Source organism: Canis lupus, chromosome 33, assembly GCF_011100685.1.
Source record: "Canis lupus familiaris isolate Mischka breed German Shepherd chromosome 33, alternate assembly UU_Cfam_GSD_1.0, whole genome shotgun sequence".
NCBI lineage: Eukaryota > Metazoa > Chordata > Mammalia > Carnivora > Canidae > Canis > Canis lupus.
In genome coordinates, this window is record NC_049254.1 from 25,540,772 (window position 1) to 25,566,954 (window position 26,183).

A 26,183-nucleotide genomic window follows, 5' to 3' on the forward strand; every position below is an offset into this window, starting at 1 on the left:
GTGTAGTCATTATTCTCAGGCAGAAGGTGACTGGCCTCTCACAACTGCTGAAGCCAGTAGAAGTTTAACTGCCTTACTGTGAACCCTTCCTTGTCCCCTGGCCCCTCACCTTACTGCTATTTTCCAGGTCAACCTGTTTTGGACTGGGTCTAAGTACAGTCTAAGGAAAAGGCCCACCCCTTGATATCCAGGGTGCAGGGCAATGGGCAGTGGCAGGAAGGAGTCCTCTAGATATGCCTGAAAGAGGAAAGGAGAATTGGAGCCATGAGAGTAGGGCCATTGAGGGCTGTGTAAAAAGTACTATTTACCTCAGCATGGAGATGAATCATAGTCCCATTTTATTTCTGATTTAAGACTGGACAGAGAGAAGACTTAAAAAATATCTCCGTGGAAAAGGAAAGGCAAGCTAGATATACCTTCCCATGTAAGCAAACCAGGATGTTCAGAGCTCACAAACAGAGCAAGGCAGAACTTGGGGTACTTGAGGGAGCATTCACAGGGAAGGAGGAAGGACCACAAGAGAAACATCATGAGTTCATCTAGGGTCGAGAGGACACTGAGGGGAAGGCCACCCCTTTCTCATGCTGTCTCTGCCTCAACCCCTAGTGGAGAAGGAGAGGAAAGTCTGTTTAGAATATCAGGCAACTCATGATATTTGCAGCAGGAATGGGACACAGGCGGATGCAGAACCACTCTGGACATGGGAAGTCACAGTGCAGAAGACAAGGAGGGCCCGTTACTGGAGAAGCTTGACATAATTTGCAGGAAAGAGTCCAAAGTGGCCATGGCAACGTCCCCGCCACCAGCCCTCATCCACCATCTCGATGTCAGTGATGATGTCATCAGGATCAAAGGAAATTTCATCACTTCCCTCTGGGGAGGCAATTTATGGAGTATTAGGATGGTCAGACAATAATCCTTCCACTTCTGTGCCCATGGTAAACCTCAGGGAGGGAAATGGGCTATTCTTGATGCCAAGGCTAGTCCTTCCCTGACCCTCAGAATCCACCTTCCTTTCTTGTAGTAAGGGCCTCCAGGCACTAGACCCCTCAGGCCACTCCAAACCTACCTCCTTGGTAATCATACAGGGCTATCGCTGAGATCCCTGCTCCAGTCCCAGCTGGGTAGCCAGATGATTCTGCATAATGAGAGATATAAACATGGTCTCACCAACATGGAGAAGGATAGCAGGTCCTTTTGGGTAATGGGGGAATTCTTCCTCTTACTCACCCCTGGACTAGACCCAGTTCAGGAGCTGTTTCTCCCCCACCACTCACCAGCCGGAGTAGGACAAGAGGGACTCTGAACTTCGAGCACATCCTCATAGTCCCCATCTGCTTCACCATCCTCTTCACGTATGTCTATGTCTCCAACATCCTCATAGTCATTCTCAGGCTCAGCCGTGGGCTCAGGCTCAGGCTCAGGCTCAGGCTTAGGCTCAGGCTCAGGCTCAGGCTCTGCTTCATACACTGGCTCTTCCTCCAGCTGTAGGCCTTCCAGAGTCCTAGGAGGCAAAGCCGGGGGCTCCTCATCCTGGGAAGAGATGGTGTGGATCAGAGGGATTTCTACAACAGGAGCTGCCTCTCTAAAACCTCCCTATGGAGGACTGCTAATACCCCACCCATCACCGTCCTACCACTTCTACCCTCTATCCTTGCCTCCATCTAACATCCTCTCCTAGGGAACCTAGTCTTTTATCCATCTTCATTCCTCAACTTCCTCCCATACCCACCCACTCAAAACGCCTGCCAAGAGGCAATAGGAGGGAAATGTGAAATGTGTGAGAAGAGGGAAATGGAAAGCAAGTCTGATTCACTGAGTGACCAGGAAAGCACTGAAGCAAACTCGCATCTTTGGGAATCCCACAGCTAGAATTGACCGACTGTCCTGGTCTGCCCAGGACCAGGCGATCCCCAGAATGCAAGACTTTCAGTGCTAAGACCAGGACAGTACCAGACAAACCAGGATGGTTGGTCACTTTATAGGGCCCACCTTCCTAGGACATGAGATGAGGAAGGGGCAGAGAATCTTTGAGGCTCTGCTTACCTCTGGGGGATTCTGAAGCAAGGGCAGGGCAGGCACTGGGCGTTCTGCACTGGTTCTCACAGGCTCAGGCTCAGATGATGGAGAGCTCCCTGCCGGAGGCCAGGCCTGGGGAGAATAAAGCATCTCTCTGGTAAGTATGCAGACCTCAGTCTTCTCACTTATACTGACCCGGAATACCCCTTGCTGTCTCTTCCAATCCAAATCAATCACCTCTCAAGATGGGCTCCCACCTGAAGTGATAGCTCCTTCCCCCTTGTTCCTGCAGCAGTGACTGGCTTCACAGCCAAATACGCAATCTTGGTATATGTAAATCTGGGATTTTCCCCCCCTAACATTTTGGTATATATGAGGCCCAATCACTCAGACTGAAATCATCCTAAAGAAGAGATAGCAGTTATAGACTTTGCCTAAAACCAGGGAGGCCCATGCCTTATTTTCTATCAATGATTTGGACTTCTTAGGCTCCTATCTGGGCAAGGAATCTTGGATGTGAATCCCAGAAGGCCAAGCACTCACATCTGAGGAGATTTTCTTGGGCAATGGGGCTGGCACCTCCGGCTCTCGCACAGTGTTCACTGGCTGCTGAGCCTCATGGCTCATCTTTTTCAGAGCCTTTCTCTCCTGTTGCTGCCTGGCTATCTGCTGTGCCTTTTCTTCTTCCTCTCGCTTCCTCTTCTCCTCAGCCATAGACTCAAATTTTGCCTTCAAGCCACGGGCACCGCTGGAAGCTGCAGATACAAGCAAGAAGAATTAGTATTGTCTTGGCTCAGGGGTGGGGGATGGCACTAAAGGAAGAAAAGGAATTGGTTAAATATCCAGGCAGAGAGCAGATGGAGAGGGACTCATGGGAAGAAAAGTAAAGAGGTATTAATGGAGGAACTAGGGGATTATAGGAGGATGATGTAGCCCTAAAGCCCAGATTTCCATATAGCCAGGCCATGCAATCTCAGACTTTTGTCCTTTCTAAATTATAAGCCTTGCTCCCCTAATCAACATCCTTCTCTATCCACATTCCTTAAATCTGTATGCCCTCTGACCACCACCCACCTTCTCTTCCCTCATTGCAAGCTCTTATCCTTCTGTATTCTTCCCAAATGACTCCTTATCCCTCCTTCCCTGTGTTCTCTGCTTATAGTTCCTTTCCAATGTCACTCTATATCTCTATCCACTTAACCTAGTTTTTTTGTTTGTTTGTTTTTGTTTTTTTTAGGAGAGAGGATCTGGAAATATCAAGTCTATCTCAGCTAGTCTAGGTAGTTAAAGGTATGGAAGAGGTATCTAGGCATAAGAAAGAATGAGAAGGGAGAGGTGGTTGAGGAACATAAAGAAAAGGAATTAAGACTCACCAGCCTCTATGGGTGTCGTCTTTTTATAAGCTGTGGTTGGGGCCTCCATTTCGTTGAAGCCAACAGCGCTCTACAGAGAGAAGAGTATATGCAGTGTGAAGAGGAGAAGGGAATGATAATGACCCAAAGTCAGTATTGAGGATCGGGGCCCTCATAGGAGGTATCTCTGACCATTTGATGGTCAATAGTTAAACAGGGTATTTCAATATTGTTATTTTGCAGCAGAGAGAGGGATAAAGAAGTTCTAACTTGGTGGGCTCAGCTCTCCCTTTTGAAAGCCCAGAGTACTTAGCATCTCACATCTCTAAGTCCAGTTGCCTAGAATGCAGCATGGCCCCAGCCAATACATGAAGGAGAACTGATGTGAATGGAGTGGGAAGAGATTATAGATTGAATTAAGCAATGCCTAGTAATCAATGAAATTTCAAACACCACCTTTCCCTAAAACGTGTCTGCATTTCTCTCTCTGGCTCCATTTTCCTTAGTTAAAGCTCAGGCTGCAGAAGACTTGCCCATTAAATGCTGAAAGCAGTCAAAGGGGAGTGTAGGATGACAGCTCGGGACACTTAGCTTTTCCTATCTCAAGGTACTTTAGGAGCAGTTTAGGGACTTCTTCCCAAGATATTGAGTGTGCTGGGCAGGCCTGGTGGCTCAGCGGTTTAGCGCCGCCTTCAGCCCAGGGTGTGATCCTGGGGACCCAGGGTCAAGTCCCACATCAGGCTCCCTGCATGGAGCCTGCTTCTCCCTCTGCCTGTGTCTCTGCCTCTCTCTCTCTCTGTCTCTCATGAATAAATAAATAAAAATCTTTATTTAAAAAAAAGATGTTGGTGTGCTGATGCTTTACCTTATCCACTCGGTCCTTCTGGATTCCATATTGCCCACCAAAGCCCTTGGCATAATCTGCAGAACACAAAGGTTTGAGAGTCATAAGAAGAGTTAAAATGCTAGGAATATGTAGGTAGAGGATTTTATAGGAAGAAAGACCAGAAGACAGGAATGTGGAAAACAGAGATGGATGAGGAAGTATGAGAATCAGAGGATAGAGAGAAGCATGGATGGGAATAGGCAGAAAAGGACTGAGAGAGAAAGGACAGGAGAGAGATGTGAATAGGGGAAGATAAAAAAGAGAGAAGTGAGAGAAAAGGAAGGAATACAAAGAAGAAATGAGAAAAAATAAGGAGAGCCATCCAGCCATCTCTTATATGTCCCATCCCTTATGTGTCCGAGAGAGACCTCTCTGTCCTTGTGAGGCATGGGGGCCTGTGAGACTCATAACCAAACCACCCACTTGTCATCACCCAGCCCGTCTGAGTTTACCCTTTCCTCAGTGACCCTTTCTCTTTGGTCTCCTCCATCCTGCTCCTAATCTTGCTATTTTCTTCTCTGTCCTCCTGGTGTCTACCCCAACCCCTACATACATACGTACACTTACCCTTCTGGGTCCTCTATGTCAGCTTCCAGAAAGGAAGGAAGGCAGACTTTATGCTACTCTGAGACCTTCTTCCTCTTCAACCCAACTTACCTCTTTGGGACTCGTGTTTCTCTGTTTCTCCCTTGTAGTCATATCCCAGAGCTGCCTTGTCCCGTTTATCCTTCTCTATACCATAGCGGCCTCCAAAGCCATGAGAGTAATCTATGGTGGAAGGAGGAGTCATGAGAGCCTGCTCTAAGCCCACAGGAATGTGCTGTGGAAGAGAGAAGTCAGGAGGAACGGGTGCAGAGGGATAAGGGCCTGGGAAAAGAGCAGGGCTAGGATCTAGGTAGATTAACAAGAAACAAGTATCCTAAGTCATCTTTTGTAAGCGGTAATTCAACACTGTTCACTCCTTTCCTCTCCTCCTTTACCTCCATCCTAAAATAAGAAGATCGTTTCAATTTTCTCCCTTCTTCAGGGAAGGGGAAAGTATAGAGAATGTAAAGAGAGACTTTTAGGAGAAAAAAGGCAGATACATATGAAAACAGGCATATGAAATTTATGCCTGTTCCTATTCCCATATAAACACTTAGAAATGTCTCCTCAAATATAACAATTTTTTTTTTTTGTAGTGAAGCTCAAGAAAAAAGAAAAAAATATCCTGGCTCCAGAAGCAAATAGATGAATCAAAGCCATAAATATGAAGGCAATTATGAGCTAACTCAGAAAGCCCAAGGGTGTTTTAAATCCCAAATTTAGTCCCTAGGGATTAGGATAAGAACAGCAGGCTGGGGAACAAGAAATGGAAGTCTGCCCACTTCTATAAAAGAGTTCTAGAAAAATTCTATTCATTTGTTCAGGGAAATGGTGAAGGGGGTTGTAGTTTGTTCAGCATTTGGTAGGGGGAAATTTTACCTATGGAACTTGGAAACTCCAGGCCTACCCTGAGTATGTAGAATGCAAATATCCCAGTTTTATACTATTTATATTACACAGGAATTCTAAGCTGGGAAATTAATGCTGACCTAGAAAAATATATACTAAAGAAAGAATATGCATCAGAAAGATGGCAAGAATATCAGACAAAGTAGACCTCAATACAAAATGCATTATAAGAGATAAGAGAAATATAACACAAAAATAAGAGAACAAATCATCATTAATGAGGAATATGTATGCTGGTATAATCTATTAACAGAATCAAAACTCATGAAGCAAAAACTGACAGAAACAAAGAAAAATAGAAAAATATGTGATCTTAGACGAAAATTTTAACACTCTTCTTACGTTATTTGAAAGAATGTTTAGACAAAAATAATCTAAAATTATAGAAGGCCCAAACAACATTAACAACTAACAAAACCTAATTAACATTTACAGAACATTATATCCCCAAACTGCAGAATATAGTTTTTTCATGCACATAGAATATTCACCAAGGTAGACCATATGGTTGGAGTACCTGGATGGCTTAGGAAAGTAAGCATCTGACTCTTGATTTCAGCTCAGGTTATGATCTCAGGATCATGAGATCAAGCCCTGCATCGAGTTCTGTACTGGGCATGGAACCTGCTTAAGATTCTCCCCCTCACCACTGCACTTAAAAAATAAAATAAAAATAAAAAAGAGAGAGACAATCAAATGAGAATGAAAATCTTCAATATTCATCAATATGAGTTCCAGAAGAAGGGATAAAAGAGAAAAGAGAAGAAACACTATCCCAAGACAACAGGCCTGAGAACTTTCTATAATGAAAGTTATTTCTCAGGTTGAAGAGAATCGGTTAGTCTCATGTAGGATAAGAGAAATAGATCCAACACCTAGATATATCTGAGGGTATCAGAGAGAGAAAAAAAAAAACTTTTCATGAAAAAAAAAAAAAAACAAACAGAACAGAGAGACAAGACATGTTACCTACAAAGGAACAAGAGTTAGACTCCACAAGAGAGATGCCAAAAAGTATGAAATAATATACTCAAAGTGATGATGGGGAAAATAGCAATGAAGAATGAAACAAAATGTATATTTTAGACAAAGCCTGGGAGTTTTTTCATAGGCTCTCACTGGAAGAATTATCAAAGGATATACTTTAGTAAGAAGGAAATAGAAGAAAAGAGGAAACAGATACAATAAACAGTGATGCACCAGATACTTGGTAAATATGTTGGTCAATTTAAATAAATATTCACTAAATAATAATAATGATTCATTTTTGTGGGGTTTAAAAACACAAAATCCTTATACTGAGCAACAACAATTGGCCAGTTGGCACTAAGAATGTAGGATGTAGAAGGAATGTAATTAACTTATTCTATATTTCCTTTATTACTAGGAAGAGATAGTGATTAATTTTAAACTTAAGTCAAAGATGAATGTTAAAATCTAGGGACTACTTCCTAAAATAAAGTAGTAGAATACCTTATTTTCGATCCATTAGAGGGAAGGGGGACTAAAGAAAACTTGATCAATCTCCTAGAAGAAGGTAAATAAGAAAGAAGCAAGTACATGCTTGGATTTAAAAAAATAAAATAGTGGGGAACTGTGCCTGCAACTAAAGGGAGTTGATGACAGCTGTTGGGAGGTGAAGTCTGAGTAGAACAGGTCAATCAGGTTGCTAAGGCTGGAGCGCAGGGTCCTTGCCTTTCTGAGATGCGTGCTTCTCCACTTCTCCTTTGTAATCAAAGCCAACTGCAGACTACAGAGAAAAGGAGAGTGGATTAGTTAGAATTGGAACTGACAGTTTTTCCCCTCCCTCACACACTCATACTCCTAGCTCAGGCCAGAAGCTAGTTTACAAGAGCTCAAGGCTGAGAATGGGGGTTTAACCTAGAAACAGACAAGAACCCTGACCCGGCAGGCTGGTGTAGTGGCTGTATGCTACAGAGCAATGAACTTGCGCTCCGTAGGTTCATCAACTCTAGATTCAAAACCCAACCCCACCTTCCCTCTTTATAGTTGTTTAACTTAAGCATATCCTTTATATCACTGAGCCTCAGTCACCTCAAATATGAAATAAAAATAGGCAAACCTGACTTATTTGCCTCAACTATAAAATGGGAGAAATGATATTGTGGGTACTAAGTGGGGCAAGGTATATAAAAAGTATTTGTATTGTGTCATTCAGTAAATTAGTGCTTTTCTTCCTAATTCTCATGAAACTAAAATAATAGCTAGAAAAGTGCCTTGTAAACTATAAAGCACTATGCACATGTAAGAAATATTATCCCATTCCTAATGGATTATATATACCACACCTCTTCTCTTTCCCTAAGTGGCAGGGGAAACCCAGAGATGTATTTTGGTGGGATGAGAGGCAACTGGGAGAACTTGGGCCCTAACTGCTTCAGGACTGGATATGTTAGCTAATACCTAACATCATCACATAGCTGCATCCCCATCTAGCTCAGGACCTTGGGTCTCTAAGCAAGACTAGATTTTCCATCTCAAGGGCTATTAGTATGTATGGTTTCTTAATTTACACGACACACTGATTGTTTAGGTGATTCCCTGTGTGGTGCATGAGGCAGATGAAAGAAAGAACAATGAGAGATCAGGCAAAGGTGAGATGGAAGGGAAATCCCATCCTCATTAGAGAAGAACATTCCATGCTCCATATTCCATTATGCCTTAAAAAATCACCTTCTATGTTTTTCCTTTTCATTACAGTAATTTTGAACTTTTCTGCCCAAACCCTACAATGCAAATATTCTAACACTTAGCTTTAAGGATTCAGGCCCACCTAATTAACAACTGCAGGTAAAAAGAAAGTCTCAGCTAGCTGTGAAGGAAATATCCTCCCTGTATGCAGCTACAAGGGAAGAGACACTATTCTACCCATAAAAAATATGACCAGAGAGTCTGAACTCAGGCACCTTGGGGTGGTGCTGGGGGGTGGGCATCTGACCCTTGGTTTTTGCTTAAGTCATGACCTCAGGGTCATTAGGTCGAGCTCTACCTCAGGCTCCATACTCAGTGCAGTCTGTTTGAGACTCTCTCTCTCTCTTATCTTCCTTCTACTCTCTCTCAAATAAATAAATCCTTAAAAAAAAGAGTCTGATCTACTCAGGTGTGAAATGAGAACATTAATGAGTTATCAATGGTACTCTCCTGACCACTCCATAATTTTAATTGTACTGTGCCTTTTCTCCTCTTTTTTAAACTACTTTTTTGTACAGAGGCATCTTTAAAACCCCTGGACTTCAAGGATTTGGTGATAAATTTGTGAAAAGTAACCTCTACCTTCTAAAAACATTATAACCCTAATTAACTGTTGTACTCAATTATTTGCTGCTGTGGTATTAATACTTAAGCTAACATCTATGTTCTCCTGAAAGGTAGAAATAATTATAACATTTTAATATTTGACCAAAAGAGGACTTTTGAAATTTCCCTCCTTTTTCTTCATACGTACAAGCATAATAAAAATCAATGATTTGATGGATTTCTTTTCTAAACAGAGTTTGAGACTCTTTTTCTCATTTAAATTAACACTATTCAGTTCAGCATGTGGCTTCCCAGAATGGCACCAAGGAATTTGCTAAGGAAGGTTATGGGAGCTATCATCATGATGAACCCACCTAAGTCCACTGCCCTCTCCTTCTTTAGGAGAAACATAGGCCCACATTAATGGTGAGTGTTGATAAATCCCACATGATGTGAGCTAGGTAGCATTGGGAGAGACTTACCTTGTCTGCCCTGTCCTTCTCAACTCCATATTTGCCACCAAAGCCTCTGGCAGCATCAGTCTGAGAAGAGTGCTTCTCCACCTCAGCGACATATTCATGGCCCACAGCACTCTAAAAAAAGTCAGATGGAATGAGTGAAAGACGTAAGAGACTCTTAAATATAGGGAACAAACTGAGGGCTCTGGAGGAGAGATAGGTGGAGGGACAGGGTAACTGGGTGATGGGCATTAAGGAGGGTATTTGATGGAATGAGTACTGGGTGAATCACTGCAAATGATGAATCACTACATTCTACCCCTGAAACCAATACAACACTGTATGTAATCTAACTTGAATTTAAATAAAAATTTGAAGGAAAAAAAAGAAATAATGCAGACATGGTTGGAAAGTGAGAATAGAACAAATTCAATTCTGGGTCACTCTCATAGCCTCCTTGGGTTTATCACACAGAGAATAGGTGAGGAGAGAACAAGTTTACTTTTTCTGGAAGCTTGCACATCCTAAGTCTTCCTTAATACCATTAGAAACTCATCATTCAGGAAACTCCTATCGCTCGGACTGGCAATCCCAAGGATAGAGACAAAGTAGACAGAACAGTGTTTAAACAAAAAACAAAAAGAAAGCTAATGACAAGGGACATATGGGTCAAAATAGAATGAGGTAGTTATCGAAGAGAGATCAAGGGGGACTGACTTAATTAATGCTCCAACTGAGATTGCGTATTTCATGAAAACAGCCAGGCGCTTTTGTTCTGGATCTTTGTTCCTGGGTGTCCATCAAATTTCAGAAGAGCCAACTGAGCCCTGATATTTAACAGTGACTGACTCGACACCAAAGGGGGTTGGCAGACAATACTGCAAGTAGTCCAAGAGGGCATATAACTTTCCTATTTCCCCCCACTTTTTACTCCATCTATTGTTTTATTTTCTATTTGGTTTTGAAAGGTATATCTCTTCTAATATTTAGATATGGATACTTTTAAAATTTGGAACTTGGAAAAAAAAATTTGGAACTTGGGTAGTACCTCAAACCAAATAATGATACCTTGCAGAGTCCCAACCAAAAAGAAATTAAAAAGCTTTTCCTTCCTCCTGTTCCAAGCTCATGCTGGGATAAACATTATCAACAGAGACTGATATGAAACACTGCCCTGTATGAGCTCCTGGGAACATCTTTTGCAGTATTTTTAGGTTTGTGTAGGTCAGATTTGCTTGTGAATTTAAGAATGAATGAATGCTTATTTAAGTTTTTTTCCTAGGAATTTTGTAAAGAATATAAGCCTATGTTGCATTTTATACAATGACAAAACAAAATACTTCTTGAGGGTGAACTAAAGGCTTTCACTGGATAGTTTTTTTTTTTCTCCTTGGAGATAAAATGTTTTTTTTTTGTTATAGGCATATATATCTCTATCTTTGAGGTTAGGAAAATCAATGGAAACTGATTTATAATATAAGTAGTTTTATCATACTTTTATAGTAGTTAATGAATAAAGGAAAACAATATTCATATTTGAAGGTATCTAAAAATTAAATTAACATCAATATTTTTCACGTGTGCACATCATATAAAGTATAATATATATACAAAAAGAACACTAAGAACACAGTAAAGAAAATAATGATAAGTTGCAACATCAGCATAACACACAAGCATTTACAAGCAGTAAATGATTTTAAAACAGATTTTTTTCTTTCCCTAATTGTGACCCTATCTCCTTAGCCTAGGAGTTACAGTATGGCTGGGCCTACCATGGGCCACTCTTTTTTAAATTTTTGAATCCTGTTTTCCACCATTTATATTTTATGTGTTGGAATCAGGAAAAAATGATACAAATAATATGGGGACATTCTATTTTAAAGCCCAAATGAAAACTGTACTTTTGAATAAGTTTTGAACCATAATACCAATAAACGAATCAATCTATCTTTTGTCTTTAAGCAAAGATCTTCCTTTCAACTTACCTTGTCCATTCGGTCTCTTTCCACCCCAAATCGACCTCCATACCCATGGGATGCTTTGGGCCCTGATTCCATCTCCTTCTTCTTGAGAATATCATGTTCCTCTGATACTTTGTTCCTCAGCTGGTGGATGCTGGAAGTAACCACATGACAGAGACTCATCTAGCACTGAAAGTCAATGAATTATCCTTCCCAGAAAAATGGAAATCTTAAGAGGTGTTGCTTATTTTTACCAAAAATCTGAGCCCCCAAAGTATATCAATACTGGGTTTGGGAGTAAGAGATTAGTGTGGCCTACATACTATATAGTGTGATTTAAACTTTTCATAAGCCAATAATACTTTCTCCAATCTGTTATTTTGCCCACTAAATCAATCTTCTGATATTTGTTGCATTTTTCATCCTCCTAAATATTAGAGGACAGTGATGCCAATTATATTCTAGTAACTAGGAAGTTATTTTCCTTCTAAATGGGTATGCTTTATAGCTTTAGATATTCTCTCTCAAAAAGCACAAAAATATTTATATACCCTTTTACCCATACATTCTAGTCCTGAGAGTCTACCCCAAGGAAATAATTTTAAACATGGCAAGGCTTAATGTCTGATACTGTGCACTGAAACACTGTATATAATAGCAAAACTAAGAAACAATTTGCATGGACAATACTTGGAGAATATATATATTATATTATGTATATAATATATATTATGGAATATTACTCAGCCATCACAAAGAAGGAAATTTTGCCATTTGCAACAACATGGATAGAACTAGAGGGTATTATGCTAAACAAAATAAGTCAGAGAAAGACAAAAAGCATATTATTTCACTCATATATGGAATTTAAGAAACAAAACAGAGAACATAGGGGATGGGAAGGAAAAATAAAATAAGATAAAAACAGAGTGGGAGGCAAACCTAAGAGACTCTTAACTATAGGGAACAAGCTGAGAGTTGCTGGAAGGGTGGAAGGAGTGGAGTAACTGGGTGTTGGGCAGTAAGAAGGGCATTGGATGGAATGAGCACTGGGTGTTACATGCAGTTGCATTCATCAGTTATGAATCACTACATTCTACCCCTGAAACTAATAATACACTATATGTTAACTAAGTTGAATTAAAATAAAAAATCTACCTGCATGAAGAATAATTTAAAAATAAAGTCATTATCAGGGACTTTTAAAAAACTAATAAATTTCACTCATCACTAATTATTGTGATATGTTAAGGCTCAAATAACCTTGATTTGGGACACCTCTATCTCTACGAGACTGTAACACCAAAAGGAGGCATTCATTCTCCTTCTTACTTCACTTTCATCTTTACCATGAGGATAGAGAGCACCTCTGCGTATCTGTTTGCCTTGAGGATATGAAGTAATAGTTCAGCACCAGCACTAGCATCAATGAGTGACAATCAGGACTGATATCTGAACACATATAAGCATCTCTGGGGATTCTTAGAAACATTTGGGTAAGAGAACCCTTAATAAAAAATTTTGACTTCCTGCAGCAAGAAACAGAGGTTTATAGAATTGAGACAGTAATGTTACTGGGACTTCACCTGCTCCAGGAAACCAGGTACATTGGTTATAGGTAGAATGGCCACTCCACAGCAGAAATTCTCTTCTTTCATGGGAGAATAGATCCATCTGGTGGCCTCGTAGTATAAGCCCACCAAAAGTCTTTTTTAAAAGCCTTCTACGCTTTAGTCATAGTTAATTTTAGAAAGCTGGCTTGGAACCAGATGAAATAAGCTAAGTGCTGGAAGAACCATCTGTTCCGTGCCTGCTCTAAACCCTCTGGCAGCAGTGGAGGCAGAGATCCTGTGTTGCTAGTTCAACAACACTGACACTTTAGAAATGTCTGTGTCAAAAAAGCGAATTGGTTCCAAGAACATGTAAATAACTGTTATTTCCCAACCAAAATATTCAGATGAAGAATGAAGAAAATGGGGCTTAAAAATTACTTTCAAATGAGGAAAATGTGCAAAGTTTTAATGAACCCAATGATTGCCACATGAATCATAACTATATTATAATTAAAACAAGTTTTTAAAAGGGATTTAAAAATGAGATTCAGGAATTTCCACCTTATGGATTGACCGCAAGGCTAATCAGAAGATCATGCCAATAGATAATACAATTTAAATAAAAATTTTGGGGCCAAAGAAGACGGACTTCTATATATTAAAATATATATATGTACATATATATATGTATATATGTGTGTGTGTATATATATATATATATATATATATATATAATATAGCCACTCTAAATAGGTCTTAATTGTATTACTCCTTCACTCAATAAACTTTTGAGTATAAGGCACTGTTAGGCTCTGAGGATACAAAGATGCTTAATGTATATGGAGATAGTGGTCAGTTGGAAGAAATATAAAAAGTTACAATTCAATGTGCTAAGTGGCATACATAAGAAACTTTTGACACACTGATGCTCAGATGCCTATTTTAAGTTTTAAAATACCTTGGATTTGGCAAAGCAACGTAGTTTATGGAACCAAGGGAAACCCAGGACCTTAAAGATGAATTAGGGGAAGGAACTGATCTTTTTTGTTTTTGTTACAAAAGTAAAAGCACAAAGGTGAGTCACACAGATTAAGATTTTACCCACAGATGATATGATCATAGATGTAGAAAATCCTAAAGAATCTACCAAATGTGCTACTAGAACTATTAAGTACAGTTGGCAAGTTCATAGGATATAAGGTCACTATCAAAATCAATTCCATTTCTACATACAGGCATAACTTTGCAGATATTGTGTTTTTAACCCACTGAAAATTTGTGGCAACCCTACATTAAGTGAGTCCATTGGTACCATTTTTCCAACACCATTTGCTCACTTCATGTATCTCTGTCACTTTTTGGTAATTTGTACAATATTTCATAGTTTTTCATTATTATTATATATTATTATAATTGCTATGGTGATCCGTGATCAGTGATCTCTGATGTTACTATTGTAATTGTTTTGGGGGCATCATGGACCATACCAATATAAGATGGTAAACTTAATTCATAAATGTTGGGTATGTTCTGACTGTTTCACCAATGAGCCTTTTTTTTTTTTTTTTTAATCTCTCTCTCTCTCCTCAGGCCTCCCTAATCCCTGAGACACAACAACATTGAAATCAGGCCAATTAATAAGCCTACAATAGCCTCTAAGTGTTTGAGTAAAAGGAAGATTCACATGTCTCTCACTCTAAATCAAAAGCTAGAAATGATTAAACTTCATGAGGAAGGCATGTCAAAAGCCAGCATAGGCCCAGAGCTAGGCCACTTGCACCAAACAATTAGCCAAGTTGTGAATAAAAAGGAAGAGTTCTTAAAGGAAATTAAAAGCACTACTCCAGTGAAAATATGAGTGATAAGATAGTGAACCAGCCTTATTGCTGATTTGGAGAACATTTGAGAGATATGGATACAAGATCAAACCAACCACAACACTCCCTTAAGCCAAACCCTAATTCAGAGCAAGGCCCTTAACTCTCTTTAATTCTATGAAGGCTGAGAGAGGTGAGGAAGCTGCAGAAGAAAAGTTGGAAACTAGCAGAGGTTGGCTCATGAGGTTTAAGGGAAGAAGCCATCTCCATAAAAGTACAAGGGGAAGCAGCAAGTGCTGATGTAGAATCTGCAGCAAGTTGTCCAGAAGACCTAGCTCAGATCAATCATGAAGGTGGCTACACTAAACAATAGATTTTCAGTGTGGATAACAAAGCCTTATTTTGAAAGAAGTTGGCATCTAGGACTCTCACAGCTCGAGAGTAGAAGTCAGCGCAGCTTCAAAGTTTCAAACGAGAGTTTGATTCTCTTGTTAAGGGCTAAGGCGGCTGATGATTTTAAGCTGAAACCAATGCTTATTTACCATTCTGAAAATCCTGGAGCCCTTAAGAATTATGCTAAATCTATTCTGCTGTGCTCTACACATGGAAGAACAACCCTGGATGATAGCATGTGTTTACAACATGGTTTACTGAATATTTTAGGTCCACTGTTGAGACCTACAGCTCAGAAAGATTCCTTTCAAAATATCACTGCTCAATGACAATGTACCTGGTCATCCAAGAGCTTTGATGGAGATGCACATGATTAATATCACTTTCATGCCTGCTGACACAAGTCCATTCTGCTGCCCATAGATCAAGGAGTAAATTTCATCTTTCAAGTCTTATTATCTAGTCTTATTATCTAATAAATACATCTTGTGAGGCTATCGCTGCCCTGATAGTGCTTTCTCTGATGGATCTGGGCAAAGTACACTGAAAACCTTCTGGAACAGATTCATCCTTCTATGTGCCATTAAGAACATTCATAATTCGCAGGGAGAGATCAAAATATCAACATTAATAGGAGTTTAGAGGAAGTTGCATCCAACCATCATGGATGACTTTGAGGGGTTCAAGACTTCAGTGGAGGAATTAACTGCAAATGTAGGGCAAGCAGCAAGAGAACTAGAATTAGAAGTGGAGCCTGAGGATGTGACTGAACTACTGTTATCTCATGATAGAACTTTAATGGATGAACAATTGCTTCTTATAGACAAGCAAAGAAAGTGGTTTCTTGAGATGAAATGTACTCCTGGTGAAGATGCTGTGAAAACTATTGAAATGATACCAAAGGATTTAGAATATTATATAAACTTACATGATACAGCAAGTGGCAGGTTTTGAGAGGATTGATTCCAATTTTGAAAGAAGTTCTACTGTGGGTAAAATGCTATCAAACAGTGTTGCATGCTACAGGGAAATCATTGATGAAAGGAAGTGTCAATCAATGTAGCAATCTTCCAATTTTGGCACAAAATTTTGCCATAGAAATTACCACAGTCACCCCAACGTTAGCAACTATCGCCTTGATCAGTTAGAAGCCATCAACATGAAGGCAAGATCCTCCACCAGCAAAAAGATTATGACTCACAGAATGTTCAGAAAGCTCTTAGCATTATTTTTTAGCAATAAAGTGTTTTTAAATTAAGGTATGTACATATTTTAGACATAATGCTATATACACTTAGTAGTATATACAATATAATGTAACCATAAATTTTATATGCACTGAATGAATAAAAACATTCATCTGACTTGCTTTATTACAATATTTACTTTATTGTGACGATCTGGAGCCAAACCTGCAATATCATTGAGGTATGACTATACTAGCCGTGGACATTTGGAATCAATTAAAAGTTAAAAATAAATACCATTTATCATCACATGAAATATTTTAGCATCAGTGTAACAAAATATGTCCAAGACCTGAACACTGAAAAATATTTCTAAAAAATTAAAGAAGACCTAGATAAATACATGTTCATGGACAGGAAAATTCAAAATCATTAAGCTATCAATTTTCTCTAAAATAATCTACAGATTCGATGAATTTCAACCAAAATATGAACAGGCATTTTTATAGGAATTGACTTTTTATTCTAAAACGAATGGGAAAAATTACAGGAAAACAAACCATGAGAGACTCCTAACTCTGGGAAACAAAGGGTTGCAGAAAAGGAGGTGGGTGGGGGGATGTGGTGACTGGATGACGGGCACTAAGGAGGGCACATGATGAAATGAGCACTGGGTGTTATACTATATGTTGGCAAATTGAATTTAAATAAAATATTTTTAAAAATAAATAAATAAAATGTAAAGTTCTGGGTTAGTATAGTTTTTTTTAAGAGAGGCAAATTTAGAGGATATGACTTTATGACATATCATAAAGCTACAATAATCAGTGCAGTATGGTATAGTTCAAGGTTGACAAAAAGATTTTTAAAAAATACTATGGAAATAGACCTGTATGTATATGGTCAAAGATACTATGTAAGTAAATGGAGAAAGAACAGACTTTTTTGAGATATGGGGAGGGGTAGGGTAAGAGGGAGAGAATCTTATGCAGTCTCCATGCCCAGCACAAGCCCTAAATGGGGCTCTATCTCATGACCCTAAGATCATTATCTGAGCTGAAATCAAGAGTCAGATGTGTAACCAACTGAGCCACCCATATGCCCCAATGAACGAACATCTTATGATGTTGGAATAATAAAATATCCATTCAAAAAAGGTGAACCTCAATCTTTGCCTCACACTGTACACAAAAGCAACTTTGAAATAGGTCATAGATTTAAATGTAAATGTAAAAGCTAAACCTATAAATCTTTTAGAACAAAATATAAGAGAAAACCTTCACAATTTGAAGGAGTAGATGGAAGTTCATCAGATATATAAAGTGTTAGTCAAAATATTGTTTGAAAAAATAGACTTCATTAGAATCAATATCTTCTGATCCTCAAAAGATGCCATTAAGAAAATGAAAAGACAAGTTTAACCTGGAAGGAAATATTTGTATAACACATATCTCACAAAAGACTATAAAAAGAATATATAAAAAGCCCTTAAAACTCAATAACAATACAAATGATCTACTTTGAAAGTGAGGAAAAGATTTGAACAGATACTTTAAATGAAGATACATGAAGATACATGAATGACACATAGCAAGATGCTCAATAAAATTAGACATCAAAAAATACAAGTCAAAATCACCACATACCCACAAGAATGGTAAAAATTAAAAATACTAACAATATCAAGTGTAGACAAGGATGTGGAGCAATTGAAATCCATACATTATTGGTAGGAATAAAAAATGGTAAATTCCTTTCAGAAAACAGTGGTAATTTTTAAAAAAATAAATACACACTATATGACTTAACAATTCTATTCCAAGGTATTTCACAAGAGAAACAAAAATATGTGTCAACAAAAAGATTTGGACCCAAACGTTCATGACAGCTTTATTTGCAATAGTCCCAAATGGTCAACAACCCAGATGTCCATCAGTAAGGTAATGGATAAAATAAACTATGGTATATCCATACAATGGGAAACTACTTGACAGTTAAAAAGAACAAAAGTCTAATACACAGAGAAGGAGGCAAACCATAAGAGATTCTTAACTTTAGGGAACAAACTGAGGGTGATATGGTGATGGGGTAATTGGGTGATGGGCATTAAGGAGGGCACATGATGTAATGAGTACTGGGTATTATATTTAACTGATGAATCACTAAATTCTAACCCTGATACTAATACTATACTGTATGTTAACTAAATTGAATTTAAATAAAATCTTTTTAAAAAGGGACTGGTATGCAAAGACTATGGATAGATCTCAAAAAATTGTGTTGAATGAAAGAAAACAGACATAAAAGAATGCATTCGGTATTATTGCAGTTACATAAAATTCTGGAACAGGCAAGACTAATGTATAGTGACAAGAAGCAGCTCAGTGTTTACACCCAGCCAGGGATGGACATGGGATATACTGACATGCGCATGATAGAGCAAGAGTGGCAGAAGCTGGAGGAAGGGACACTTGGGTGGCTCAGTGGTTGAGCATCTGCCGCGAGATCCCTGGGTCCTGGGATCAAGTCCCGCATTAGGGTCCCAGCAGGGAGCCTGCTTCCCCTCTGCCTATGTCTCTCTCTCTCTCTCTGTTTCTCATGAATAAATAAACAAAATCACCAGAAAAAAAAGAAGCAGCAGCAGGAGGAAAGGGTCAGAGTCCTTGGAACACTAGGTTGCCTGGAGCTGCCCGGCCCATATGCCTCTATATGAGAGATGAGGGATGGAAACTATCATATGAGCTATTCACTGAATTACCAAGCCACTCCCCAAACTAAATATACTTTAGGCAGACTTTAAAAAGAAAGATTATGATGTAGAGGAAGGTAGTGAGATTAGTGAGAACCACAATCACTTCCTTTTCCTGCTCTGAGTGATCTCAACTCTGCTGCTACTGTTCTCTCCAATTTCCCCCTCCTTTCTAAAGCCCTTAGTGATTCCCACTTGACCTTAAAAATTGGCTTAGCCCACACTAGCTAGAGAAGATCCCAGAATATTAGAAACTTACACTAATGGAAGGTCCTCTTGATCCCAGAGGTCTTTTTGATCCCAGCAGGAAAACCAAAAATCAGAGAGAAAAATGACTTGTCCATTGGTCACCTGGCTAGCTACTAGAAGAGATGGGGCTTTACACATTGGTAGCTTTGGTAAACGGGTGAGGGGAGTGGGTTTTTGTGTAAATGTTTCCATCATTTATGCTATCATATAGTGATCCAGTTAGGCTAACAAGGTAACATCCAAGGTCACTACACTTTATGATTCCAAGAGTTAACAGACAGGGTAATGGATATACAGAATTATGTAACACAACAATCCGGGTAAACACCACTTAGGAAGGAAAAAGACTGTCATTTTTTTTACAAGCTTATGCTAGGTTTTTAGAAAGAAAAACTGATTTAAACTAATCTACATTGAGAAGCAAGAGAAATATTATTGAAACGCTTAAGAGGTGCTAAATACTGCATTAGAAAGTTGATACATGTTAGCCCACTGAATTCTAACCATATTCTGCAGGGTAGACATTATTATCTTCATTTGATAAATAAGCTGAGATTCGGATGTGTTCTATATCTAAATTCACATCACTTGTAGCTGCAGGGCTGTCAGTTGAACCTAAATCTATCTGATACCCAAACTCAAGCTGTTTCTCTAAGATCATGGCAAAGATTTGGGAGTCCTCCTTAAAATGCTCTGCTCCTACTATGCATGAGACGGGCACTGGTTAGGGAAAGGTATAAGGAGCATTTGTATCTTCCTCTTAACAGTTCTCAGGATGTTAGGGCTGAGTAGCCTTTACTCAGGACAGCTTAGGAAAGGATCCTTTTAATTTTTTTTTTAATCTATGAGTCTGCAAATGAGCATCAAGAAACTTCCTGCAAGACCCTATTCCATTTTTTTTTTCATTTTTCCAACTGCGTCCAGTATTGTTTGGTTTGTTTAAAAACAATATTCATTACATTTACTTAAGATAAACTATTATGTCTGGTCAAACAACAATGCATAGTTTTGAATATTATCAAATTATATAAACACATGCCAAATTTTCATAGTGTGTTGTTTGTGCAACGTGGCCATCCACTGACATTTTTTTAAAACTAGGGGGAAAAGAGATAAAAACACTGTTGTTACAGTGTGGGTGGGTAGTTAAAATGGGATTTTAAGCTGTATTAATTTTGCCAATTTGCATGTAATTGTTAATTTTTGCTTTTGTTATTTATTATGTCTACCTTGCTACTCATATTCAACATTCTGACACAATAGCAGAAGCCAAAGCAGATGGCCATGGTTAGATGATTCTGAACAATCCATGGAGAGAAGGAATCTTCCAATTCAAATATATAATATATACCACAGAAACCTTTGGCTATGTAAGTTCCTTTTCTCTTACAGTGTACGTGTTTTATTGTTTTGCCTTTATTTCTGATAAAATATTGGGCTATAATCTTTAAGACCCCTAAATACCATTACTAAAATAGTTTTAACCAACTGGTTTCCCTATGTTACATTTCTTCATATTACCATTCATGGTTTCCAACTTCTGCCAAGTAGCCAAATTCAAATTTTTATTTTAAAAATCATCTAGGCCAGATACAACCTAATATTGTCCTCTGCTTACAATATTCTGAGTTGTTTACCAATGTTTTACTGAATCCTTTCTGGTCCATCTGAAGTTACCTACCTTCTAGACACACACTTATCTTTATCTGAATATAAAGTGACACAACCTCAGTATTTGAGCTACATCCTCTCCAAATCCTTTATAATAGACCCACTGAGGGAAATAGCATAGTTTTTAGAAATAAGAGAATAAAATTGGGGGGGGGGGCGGTAAGAGGAGAGACATGAAACAGAAATATACAAAGATACACATAGGGACAGATTTGAGAAATAGACACATAGACGTTTTCTCCCTCCTTCCTTCTTCCCTCACCTTCCCCTGAGTTTTCTAGTTTTTTCAAGTCTCTTCCCACATCCTTTTCCTGCACCTTAGTCCTTTTGGCACCTACTTGATATGCTCTGTGCGTCCAGAGCCCTCAATGGTCTTGGCTCCCCACCGTTGCTCCTTCTCAGAGATGTCATTCTGCAAAAGACAGCATTCAGCAATAAGTGATGGCAAGAGATGTGCCACACTGAGAGAGGCCATGCAGCTGACACACATGCCCCCCAGGTCCTGTATCTACTGCCTCCTCTTTACTTCTTATAAAAGTAAAGTCAGGATCTTTACTGAGGATCTTTATTCAGACTCTTCCCTATATTTACTCAGCAGGGTCTTTACTCAGACTCTTCCTTACATTTACCTGACCTTACCACCCCCCTGCTATGTTTAAATTAAACTGGTGGACCCTGAAACCTCCCCTTCTGCTCCACATCCCTCTTACTTTCCTCTTCAGGTCTTCCACAATTACTGAATCCCATAAATTACAGAGGTCTAACTCATATCCTGGCTCACAGGCCCAAGGAGAGCCAGGTTAACCTGCACCTCACCTTTACCAGAGGTTGTCACAGTCTCTCAATCACAATGTCAAACTCTTCTACACCTGTTCCCTTCCATCCTTAACATTAACTATCATGCATGCCCCACTCAGGGCAGCCAACTGTCCTACTAGTCAGTTCCACCATTAGGGCTATTTCAGTCCCAGATTGTCCTTTTTAAGTCCCCTTGAAGGTGACAGAGTGGCCCAGATGCCTCTGCCTCATCCTCCCCACCTCTACCTTTTATTGATTTTCCAAGCAAAGCTATTCCCAAACTCACCACAAAATCAGGGTCTGTGTCCCAATCATCACCCTGGGTCTCCACGGAGACAGATACATCATGCCCTACTACAGACTTCCACATCTGAGGGTGACAGGGGAATAATTAGGGAGAGAAAATCAAGAAGAGGGAAAACAAGAATGCTGAAGTCAATGGTATAGCAGTCCAATGGTTTTGCTATTTTTTCTTAGAATAAAATAGAAGTTGAGGCAAAGCAAATGGAAGTTTTAGGAAAATACTTTTGCTATTTGCTCCGTTACAGGAGCAGGGAGGATTTAGTCAAGGCAAACTAATGTGGCCTAGGCCTAATGAGTGAAGTTATGGGTGTAGGTAATGTTAAATAACCTGCGTGTTGGGGATCCCTGGGTGGCTCAGCAGTTTAGCACCTGTCTTTGGCCCAGGGTGCGATCCTGGAGTCCTGGGATCGAGTCCCATGTCGGGCTCCCGGCATGGAGCCTGCTTCTCCCTCCTCCTGTGTCCCTGCCTCTCTCTCTGTCTCTCATAAATAAATACATAAATCTTAAAAAGAAAATAACCTGCATGTCAAAACTACTGGAATCATTCGAGTCACAAGGCTAGCTGCGAAGTAGCTTGAAGTGGCAATCAATGAGGGGCACTAGAAGTACAGCACCATCCCACTCAGGTTTCCACATATGACTCCTGTTATAGCTGTTGAAATGTTATCGGTCCAGTTCCTAATAAAGTGAACATCTATACTCCTCTCTACAACCTGCAAAATTCTATAGAGAAAATCCCAACTCTAGTGCAAGTTCCTGTCCCTTCTCCATTTTAAGAGCAGCTACTGAACAGGTGCATGAAGTCAGTAGAGCAGTTGGCTGAAATTCCTACCCTGAATGACGTTAGAGAAACATCATTTGCTGGAAATGAATCACCTATTCTTTAATTTTTAAAAAAGGTTCAGTTCTATTTCTAAGGAAGATAGCTGGTTCAAAAACTAACATGTAATAAATCCCTTATTTTGAACATTAAGAGTTATTAGATTGTTATTAACTAAGTAAATAATTAAGAAATATTTTGAGAACACTAGTATGAAGGGGAGCCAAACTGCTTTTCCACTGTGGCATTCCCCCGTGTTTCCACTGGCCCTGCCAATTATGCATGAGGAGCAGCAAGTTGCTCTGTATCTATGGGATCCTGGATCTCCATGTGAAGAGGAAACCATGAACAATGCTTATCTGCTCTGGGGAACACTGAGACCTCTCGACCCTGGTACCACTAGCTAGCTGGCAACTCCCTTGCCCATCCTTCCTTGGATTCCTCATTCCACTGCTGTTTTTTCCTATGTTCTTCACTGTCTCCCAAATGAGCCCCTCTTACAACTGCTCCTAGGACTCCATAGTGTCTCCACGCAGGCCATCAGAGTCTCTGATTTTCCTTTCCACTTCAAAACTCCACTTTCTCCACGTTCTTTGAAAATCTCCTTGGAAACCAACTAGCCCAAGGAAATTTGGGGGAAAGTTGGTTAAAGAGATGCAAAGAGGACAGTGGAGAAGTATTGGCTGAATCAGCTATACCTCGGGATGAGCCCCTGTCCCAAAAAACTGCCTTCTCCTACAGGGCAACAATTATGGATGGGGGGAAGGTGGAGAAGTTTCTGGTCCTGGCTCCTGAGCTTCTTTTTGATAAAATAACTTTATACAGAAAATGGAAAGGACAAGTCTCTGAAATATTCATGATCAAAAAGGAACCAACAAGGACTGATGGTCCTCTCCTCTTTCGTGCTGTACCTCTGAGACCTGAGCCTAACACCCAAAAACCTCTTATCCCCATGTATTTTTGAAACAAAGGGAAGTTTCTGATACAGAGACTATTTGGTGTCCTTGAGTTACTGGCCAGAAATAGGAAAGTGAGAGGTGCCATTAGAGGTATGGGAGTGGGGATTAACTTGGTGAGGACTGATTCCCAGGATTGCGCACAATCAAGGGCCTTATCACAAGGCTGCCTTGTAGCATCAGTAAAGTACATGGACCTTGATTCAGAAGATCACCCCAGCTCTGCTACTAAGCACCTGTGGGAACAGGGGTAAGGGAATCAGCATAGGATATGTACTTACTTGTCAGGGACCATGGTATGCAATTTTAAATATTAGTTTGGTAAATCATCCAACATCTTTGATACTGTTTTCCCCAGTGGAAAATAAATGAAGAGATTAACCTAGCTAATTCATCCAGTCCCCTTCATTTCTGACATTCTGGAATTACGTGATCCTACACACAGAAACCAGCCCTAGTCAAACCATCATGCCTTCATCGGGCCTCCATCTGCACTTGTGCTCAGCACTGGCATACAGGAGCAACTACTTCCTGCTCTGTCACAATGTCTCTGATGTGAGTTCTGTTTCTCTGCTAGACCATATGCGTGCTCTCCAAGGACAGAGACTTTGTCTTCATCTCCTGTGGCCCTCCTCCCACCTCAGTGCCTAGGAGCAACAGGCCTTAGGAGGGAGTTGTAGATTGTCAGTAGAAATTAGGGAGTCCCAGCTGCTGCTGAATCCTGTGCCCTGGGCTCCTGACCCCCATTTCTGTTTCTATCCCCAGATGCTCATTACCCACAACTACTCACCCCCAGGCCTCTAGCCATAAAAGGTCAAGAGCCTACTAGCAATGACTTCGTCTCTCACCGAGGACTAAGAGCCAGGTAGGTTCCCCTTAATTCAGCTCTTGCCCAGTGCTCCCCAACTTTCCCATTGCTCAGAGTACCCACCTCCAATAGTGCGAGTGTCTGCTCTAAGCCCCCAGCTTTTCACGTCGTCACTGGGCTCCCTCTCTGTGCTGCCACTTCAGAGCAAGAAGCTCTGAGCTGCTGCTTCAGTTCCGTATTCAGGTTTTCTGTCATTTCCTGACACCCTGTCCTCATAGCTACTTCCTGAAGTTTGAGTCAGTTCCTTCTGCTTAGGCACTTAAAAAAAAAAAAAAAAAAAAGGATTAAATGCCTCTGCCTCCGTGCCTAGTCTTTTGCAAGGTTCTGAGAGTCACAGGGAAGTTATGAAAAATGCTGGTCTTACTCTTAAGAGTTTATATCTCATCAGGGATGCAACACATTCAACCAGAAAATACAGAAAAGAAGCCTGTAGAGCAGCATTCATGTCCTAAATGGGTGGGCAGTTACATCTGTTACAAGGAATTTGTGGTAAAAGTAATTGGTGTGAAATAATCAAGAAAGGCTAAGTGGGAAAAAGTGATTTTTATGTGGATTTTGAAGGGTAAGATTTAAAAAGAAACTCAATTCTACATTACCCATAGCACTTAGAACTGGGATTTGCATACAGATATTCAAATAAACACTGATCGGTTGAATTAGAAGACAGTAAGTCACAGGGGAAAGGCAAGACATGGAGGGGGAAAGTTTCAGAGATTATTTAGGGGATAATGAGGAGTCTGAGCTAATAACTAGTTGAAAGATTTGGTTCTAGTTAGCAGGAAGTCTGAAAGAACTAGATAGTACCAGATGGGGGAAGGTTTTGTGGCATCTTGTATTACTGCTCAAGATTTGCAGCCCCTCCCTTCCCTCTTGAAGTCAGACTTGCTCAGGTGACTTATTCTGGCCAATTAAATGTGAAAAGTGAAATACATCACTTTCCAGTGGAGACTTTAAGACAGTGCAAGCTTTGTTGTGCTCTTCTGCCCACTGCTCAGCAAGGCAAACTGCAGCTCTCGAACGGCTCCTCTGGCAGCCTGGGTCACCAAGTGAGAGGGTCCCCCAACCGAGAATGATGACAACACAAGTAACTAAATAGTAATCTTTGCTGTTTTAGCTACTAAAACTTGGGAGTGTTTGTTACTATATCTGACCTGGTCTCTCCTAACCCTGCCGAGGTGGAGTTCCGATCTGATTTGCTCAGTTTTGAGTTCCTCAGTGGACTCAAGCAGACTAGATGAGAGTGGTCTGAGATACAGCGGAGGTGATTTCTGCATTGGAAATACTAAGACTTCAGTCACTTCTTAAGGATTCTCTGCCAGTTTAGTGGGGGCGGTGGTAGTGTATTCTTCTTCCCTACTTCATGACCTACTTATTGTGGCGGCACTAAA

General features: G+C 39.9%; 1 protein-coding gene across 1 annotated transcript; it reads right to left on the minus strand.

Moving 5' to 3' along the window:
• Positions 1-315: 315 nt before the first annotated feature.
• Positions 316-25,011, minus strand: HCLS1 (hematopoietic cell-specific Lyn substrate 1). The gene is made up of 14 exons (XM_038582991.1): positions 24,859-25,011; positions 22,135-22,218; positions 21,389-21,462; positions 11,456-11,585; positions 9,492-9,602; positions 7,447-7,501; positions 4,915-5,025; positions 4,237-4,292; positions 3,393-3,462; positions 2,563-2,774; positions 2,047-2,151; positions 1,278-1,533; positions 1,070-1,138; positions 316-873 (listed from the first exon to the last, which is right to left on the minus strand). The coding sequence occupies exons 2-14, from the start codon at positions 22,216-22,218 to the stop codon at positions 737-739; spliced, it is 1,470 nt and encodes a 489-aa protein (XP_038438919.1). The 5' UTR covers positions 24,859-25,011; the 3' UTR covers positions 316-736.
• Positions 25,012-26,183: the final 1,172 nt, after the last annotated feature.

Bases quoted from the DNA above. Each gene is read 5' to 3' on its own strand.
- HCLS1 (XM_038582991.1), bottom strand. From the start codon at position 22,218: ATGTGGAAGTCTGTAGTAGGGCATGATGTATCTGTCTCCGTGGAGACC. The intron at 21,463-22,134 runs GTGAGTTTGGGA...TGTCTTTTGCAG, and splicing joins ACACAGACCCTGATTTTGTG to AATGACATCTCTGAGAAGGA. The intron at 1,139-1,277 runs GTGAGTGGTGGG...CTCATTATGCAG, and splicing joins CTCTTGTCCTACTCCGGCTG to AATCATCTGGCTACCCAGCT.